Here is a 6,616-nt window from a genome sequence, read left to right as displayed (position 1 = left end):
AAAGTGATACATAATGTATACAGGTTAGAAACAGAGGGATGTACTCACAAAGCTGTCGCAGCGCAGAGGACACACCCCTTCTATGCTGGAGCACTGCAGGACAGACAGGCAGACAGAGAGAAAAGTTCAAACAGAAAGTGATATTAAGGGCTTTCGCTGTTCGAATCTAATAAGCCAAGAAAGGATTTTCACTCTGAGAAAATGTGTGAAGGCAATGTGTGAGTGTGATATGTGTGAATGCAGTATATATGTGTGTCTGTGTGTGAAGTATATGTGTGTGTGCATAGGAGAAAATGATGCAGGCGTGAGTCTTGCTGTGTTTGACTGTCTGCAGGTGTCATTTTAGCGTGTGTGTGTGTGTGTGTGTTGGGAGTTGTTATAGAATGTGTGTGTGAGAACATGTGTCTGCTTGAGTGCAACAGCATGTGTGTGTTTATGTCAGTGTGTGTGAGAAGGTGAGAAGGGCGATGACTTGTATGTGATAAGTCTGAACTACCTGTGATGGGTGTCTTTGATGTGTATTTGGGTGTGTGGCTGTGTGTGTGTGTGTGTGGGTCTAATCTGCTCGGCTGGGGTGTAAAGCTGTGTTCACAGCACTCAGCAGGTGCTGAAGATGCTGTTAAATTTAGTTCAGTAAAGAAAAAAAAGACAGAAAAAAGAGCAGTGATGCGGCAAAGAGAAACTAATACTTACATCTGTGTCATTGGGCTGAGGAGAAGACACATGCAGAAAAGGAGAAAGGAGAGAGGAGGAAAGTTATTCAGATAATTAAGAAGCATCACAGATGATGCAGAACTCCTAGCACTGACTCCATTTTCATATTGCTGCTGTTGGTTTGCTAAAAGTACATTTTCCAGGACTACAGAAAACAATGATTTTTTTCACAGACACCCACTTGTTTTTGAAAACATCCATTGAGGCTTTACAGGTTTCAGGAGCCCAGGAGTCATATAGCTCATTCAGCACTTCCAGGACCACGCTCACTTGTAAACTCAAGTACGAAAAATACCAAAACTGCATTTTGGTGATTTCTGCACAGCAATCTGCCGGAAATTGCCGATTAGCCTTTCTATGAAGACGCTTGAGCAGCAACTGGACTCAACAGAAAGCTGCATCCTCAATCTGTTGAATGACTGTAATTCCATCATTTTCACTAAATAAGACTTTTACTCTCTTCAGTCTCTCTGGACATTTTACCTTCCTGCTCCCTCGACCATGAACTGGGAGTGTATCGAGATGCGAACACTCTCCTTCCTTCCTGCAACTTCACGGTCACTTCTATTTGTCTTATGTCTATGCGTGCAGTCCTATCTATAGACCATATGTCTTTGGTCTCATGGTCAGGCTATACAGAGCGTGTCGAAGTGTGAATGGGACAATCTATCATCCTTTTCATTCCCATTACACCAAAGTGTCAGTCTCTTTCTCTGTCTCCCATCACTGCCTCCGGAATAAATCGCAATTCCAGCCGACTGACAGAAACGTATAGTCTTTTTTTTCCCCCAAATGCCCAGTATTGATAGCTTGGCCTGATGAGGGAGACAGATTGAAACAGCAGAGTCGCTTCCTGTTAATTAAAGTACAAAAAAAAAAACAAAGTGGCAGCAGACTGAGAGACGCATGACTTCTGTTGAATGATCATGGTTTGATCCAGGATTGCTTTTAGATCAGTCTACTCATCGTTGTGCATCATTTACTTATTTATACTTTACTTACATTTACTTATTTTAACTTTTAATTCAAAACGGAGTGCCTCAGATGCCTTATTTGCTTTTCTAATGCATTTCTCTATATATCACCCCCTTTATAAGCAACAATTCTATTACAACCTGTTTCCCTCAAGCATCCAAGCCAGGTTTCTGCTTGATGGCGAAAGAGGTCGCTCCATCAGAGCCTGTGTTGGTAAAGGGGTTTTGTCTGGGAGCCACAGAAGGAGCCAAGGTGTTCGTGAAAGCATCAATTATCACTCACTTTCCCACAGCGTCCAACTAACAGCTACACACTACAGCTAACAATCCTGCTGTCTGCTCAAAAACACCGTGAGAAACACACACGAGCACACGCTATATCATATTATAGCATAAACAGACTATAAAATACTCTATAATACTTTAATGTGTTATGCTGTGCTATACTAAAGCAGTTTATATACTGTAGCATACACACATTTGGAAGCCAGTCATTTGCTCCTTTACTGCATTAAAACTATAAGATAATTAAAATCTCATTCTCAATTTTTCCACTTTGTGAGGAGCAGAAGTGTATAATTTTAGTTATTTATTATGTATTTATAGTTTATTTGATAGGGACCGATAAAATTTACATAGACAAACTGAAAAAAGCTATCCAGTGCATCAAAGTGTTTGTAGTGGATGCTAATTTGCAGCACTGGTCCCTAGAAAGGCTTTTATAAAAATGAGAGATTTAAAAAAATGGAAGGTAAACTGATTGCAACATCATTCAAAAACCCACACAATTAGCTGCAAAGGTTTGCAAAGTCATGCACACATGTCTGTCTCATATTATAGACCATGGAAAACACAGGCATAGCATGCATGCATTTCGGAAACATGGGATTATATACAGAGAGAAGAAACAGCTGAGTCTTTTCTATGAGACAAAGAGCGTGTCAAGGTGTGAATGGGAAGAATCTATCATCCTTTTCAGTCCCATTACGATCACCTCACAGCCTCTAACTGCTCCTCTCATCTGTCAGCTGAGACAAAATACAGCTCTGACGGCCGGTGAGAGACATATGAGGCTCTATGCTGTAGAATCGGCACAGGAACATTTGGTCCAATATAGATCTTTACATGAATCTGGTTTTATAGATTCAGCTAGAATGGGAGCATAACTTGTCAGTGGAGCGAGGCGATGAAGGACATAAACTGAGACACACATTCAGATTCACATTCTCCCTCTTTCTCCTTTCTTTTTACTACCTACGCCTCTCTCTTGCTCTGCCTCTTTGTCTTGCAGTCTCTCACTTTCTCATACACACACATACACACACTCAGGAGACAGGGTAGAGTGTACACCGATGTCAGAACTTTTTCCTGTTAACACTCTGGCTGATCCCCCTGAGAGCATATACCACATGCTTTATTCTCACCACCAGTAATCCATAATTCATCCCCTAATAACATTATTTATGTACATAATTGAGTAAATAAGGTATAGTCGACTTTTTAAGCCTATAGCTATACAGTCACAGAGGGTTTCCCTTACATACTTAGCTCTTTGCAAAGCTCTTGCGGCTCAAACACATTAGGAAGATGTTGATAAGATGTGGCTGGCGGAGTATCAGTTGAATTTTCATTGAAACTGCGATTCACTGATGAAATGTTTTCATCACAACTCCTCCATGGCAAGGAGGAGTTGTACTATTTCTTTTACTTCATGCTGATAATGTTTATAATTCAGTGCATGCAACAGCTTCATTGCAACACGATGCACTTGCAGAGGAATGAAGTGGTGGTATGTGCCATTTTCTCATTTGAAATTAATTAGCTTCCTTTGAAAAGTAACATATTCAGTGGATTAACTGAGATCCAAGCCTTGTGTAGCCAAAATAATGTTTTTTGCTGAACATATGGGATTCAAACCCGCAGCTCTGCCAGTACATGCTATGCACCCGGCACCATGACAGTTATGTTTGCCATGTGGCCTGTTATTGTACTCCATTTCCTATTGGACATGGTTGAAATAGGCTATTTCATCCTGAACCTACAGGACGTATCTTCACCCTGGAGGGAGCTGAACACTTTAAATAGACCGTGGAGGGGATTTCACACACTCACACACACGCATGAGTACACATACACAAACACGTGCGTGCGTGGACACATACACACAAGCACGTACACAAACAGGGCAGCTCTTAAGTGCAAACACACACACAGACACACGCAAAGCCTATGAAATAAAGATGCTTGACACTGAGTACATGACAGGAAGATAAGGTGCTTATGTAAGCTATCAGAGAGGAAAGGACAGGAGAGGGGGAGAGAGAAGAGGAGGTGAAAAAAGGAGGAACAGAGGAGAGAGCAAAGGAGATAAGGAGGAAAGAGAGGAGGGAGGAGGGAAATTGAGAAGAGGAAAGGAGAAAAGGAGGAAGGATAAAGAGATGAGAAAGGTGGGAAAGCAGGTCGAGTGGAGGCAATCAGAAGTTAGGTGCACACACACACACACACACACACACACACACACACACACGCACGGACGCACACTGTAAAGAGAGTGGTAAATGAGAATGACTTTGTACATAATATAAATCTAGTGCATAATAAGGCTACTGAAGGAAGTGCTAATGAGCTCTTAGTTGGTGAATATGGACAAAATAACACATTCATGCACAGATTGCAATGCATATGGTCCCTGTCAACATGACACACACATTAACATTAACACACACATCCACATACTGTATTTGTGTGCTGTCTCTCCTTCACACCTCTGCTAACACAAAAACAAGCACAAGCACAAGCACACACACACACACACACACACACACACACACACTGGGGACACCAGTTGGGAGCTGCTGAGCCGAGCTGTGCTAGCGATCCATCATTTACTGGCTAGCCAGCAGCCTTAATGCTCTTTTAACTGCTGTCATTTACAACCGTGGGAGCCGCGGAGGGGAACGGCCAACTATCAAACACCTGCTACAGCAAAAGTGTTGCGCCAAATTAAGCCAGTTTTCCCTGAAGAAAATGTTTCTTGAAGGGGTGTGAAGACTCCACGACTAAATCTCTCCAAGGAAAACATGGTACTTGGACTCCCAATTGAAACCAGTGCTGATTGATTTTTTAAACAACATCTAGGTTCTGAGCCATGTGGCACTCAAACTATCCAGTGAACACAAAAATAGTATTTTTTAATCCATCCAAATAGTATCTCAGGCGTGCTGGCTATTCTTAGGTGTAATGGGAATGGCTACCATGGGAAACATCGCATTACCTTTTGGATTAAGCAAAGTGTGTGCCATCGTTTTATAATTGCTGTAATTACCAGCTAATGAAGCAGAGAAAAGCACTTGATTGGCTATAAAATACCTGTAATGGCACAAAAAAAAAAATCTATAATCATCCTTGTCATGGGATAATAGATGGTGGCAGTGTCAGCTGGTGGTTAAAGAGAGATTCCTATAATTAAGATAGCACAGGTTCAGTCCCCGAAACAGCCAGTGTGTTTATCAATAGAAACGTCTTCTAGTGAAGTGTGCTTGAGCAAGATATTGAACCAAAGCCTTTCCTCTAATTGGAAGCTGCTCTGGTTCAGAGTGATGGCCAAATATCCAAATGTAAAATCTAAATGTCAATTAAGAAAGTGACATGAGGCAAAATTGGAATTGAGCCCAAAACCTTAAAATATGAAATATGTGCCTCTGCGCACTGAGTCACACAGCAGCACTCCACTCTAATCCTTTTCATCTGATCGACTATTGAAAGTAGCTGCTGAGAACTGTCATTTGTGTTTTTGCTAGTGCTGAACATGCACAAATTTTTTTTTTCAGAGTCTTACAAGGCTGGGATATTTGTGTGTGCAGTCTGCTTTAGGCTTAATGGGAAGCGTTGACATTTTGAATTTTAGGCTGTTGTTTTTACTCCAAAGATGAAGCATTAAATATATATATGTATTGGGTTTCAACTAACTGAACAACACTATGTGACTGTTTAACTGAGCAGCTGAAAGGCAAATACAAAAAAGCGATGTATTTGTTATGGTCAAAATCAGCGACAGAACAGCACTGCTCGGTCACTGCTCAGCAGCCCCCCTGCTCACTGACTCACTCACTCAACCTGCAGGAAATATCAAAGTGAGGGATATCTGTGTCACACTCAGCCCATGTGCACTGACCTGAGCTGCGATGGCCCAGAACCTGGACTCAATCAGGTCCAGAGTCATCTGGACACCGATGGCTGCAGAGAGAAGGAAACACACAGAGACAGAGAGGCCATTTAAAAACAGTAACATCTTGCGCAAACAAAGGAGAGAGGAAGATGGGGAAGGAGGATGAGGAAAAGGAGCGGATAGGAGAGGAGGAGAAAGACGGGGATAATGAAGATGAGTGAGAGGAAGAGGACAACAGCTTTATTTGTATAGCACCTTTCACAAATAAGATGCAGCTAAAAGTGCTTATTCACACAAGCATTAACTAAATGCCTGCCTGAATAAGAGGGTCTTCAAATGTTTTTTTTTGAAAGTGTCAACAGAGCTTGCATATCTAATGTAACTTAGCAGGGTGTTCCACAGTCTAGTAGTAGTAGTAAGAACAGTAATAATGGTGATGATTGAAGTAGTAGTAGTCGCTGCAGTAGTACTAGAAGTCATCCCAATAGTAGTGCTAGTGGAAGTAGTAGCAGCAGCAGTAACAGTAGCAGTGGCAATGGTAACCGTAGTAGCAAGAAGAAGTAGTGATAGTAGTAGTAGGAAACTCATTAGTACTAGTAGAAGCAGTGGTAGTACCAATAGTAACAGTAATGGCAGAAGCACTGGTAGTAGTAATGGCAGTTGTGGTAATAGTAGTGGAAGCATAGTATAAGAGGTAGTAGGATGTAAGTATGAGAAAAAGCAGTAATAATACTAATAGCAACAGTAGTAGTAGTAGTAG

The 6,616-nt window shown here is 41.6% G+C and overlaps 1 protein-coding gene across 1 annotated transcript in view; it reads right to left on the bottom strand.

Annotated features, from left to right (window-relative positions):
• Positions 1-5,927, bottom strand: part of LOC115355574 (voltage-dependent calcium channel subunit alpha-2/delta-4-like) — a 15,035-nt gene extending 9,108 nt beyond the window's left edge. Inside the window, exons 1-3 of the mRNA XM_030046432.1 lie at positions 5,863-5,927; positions 694-708; positions 49-93 (exon numbers count right to left, since the gene is read on the bottom strand). Coding sequence (XP_029902292.1) covers positions 49-93; positions 694-708; positions 5,863-5,910 — 108 coding nt within the window. The 5' untranslated portion in view covers positions 5,911-5,927. The remainder of the gene's footprint in view (positions 1-48; positions 94-693; positions 709-5,862) is intronic.
• Between the last annotated feature and the right edge of the window lie 689 nt (positions 5,928-6,616).

Source organism: Myripristis murdjan, chromosome 23 (genome assembly GCF_902150065.1).
Source record: "Myripristis murdjan chromosome 23, fMyrMur1.1, whole genome shotgun sequence".
Lineage (NCBI taxonomy): Eukaryota > Metazoa > Chordata > Actinopteri > Holocentriformes > Holocentridae > Myripristis > Myripristis murdjan.
Note: the sequence above shows the minus strand (reverse complement) of the source record. Positions and strands in the feature narration are given on the sequence as shown.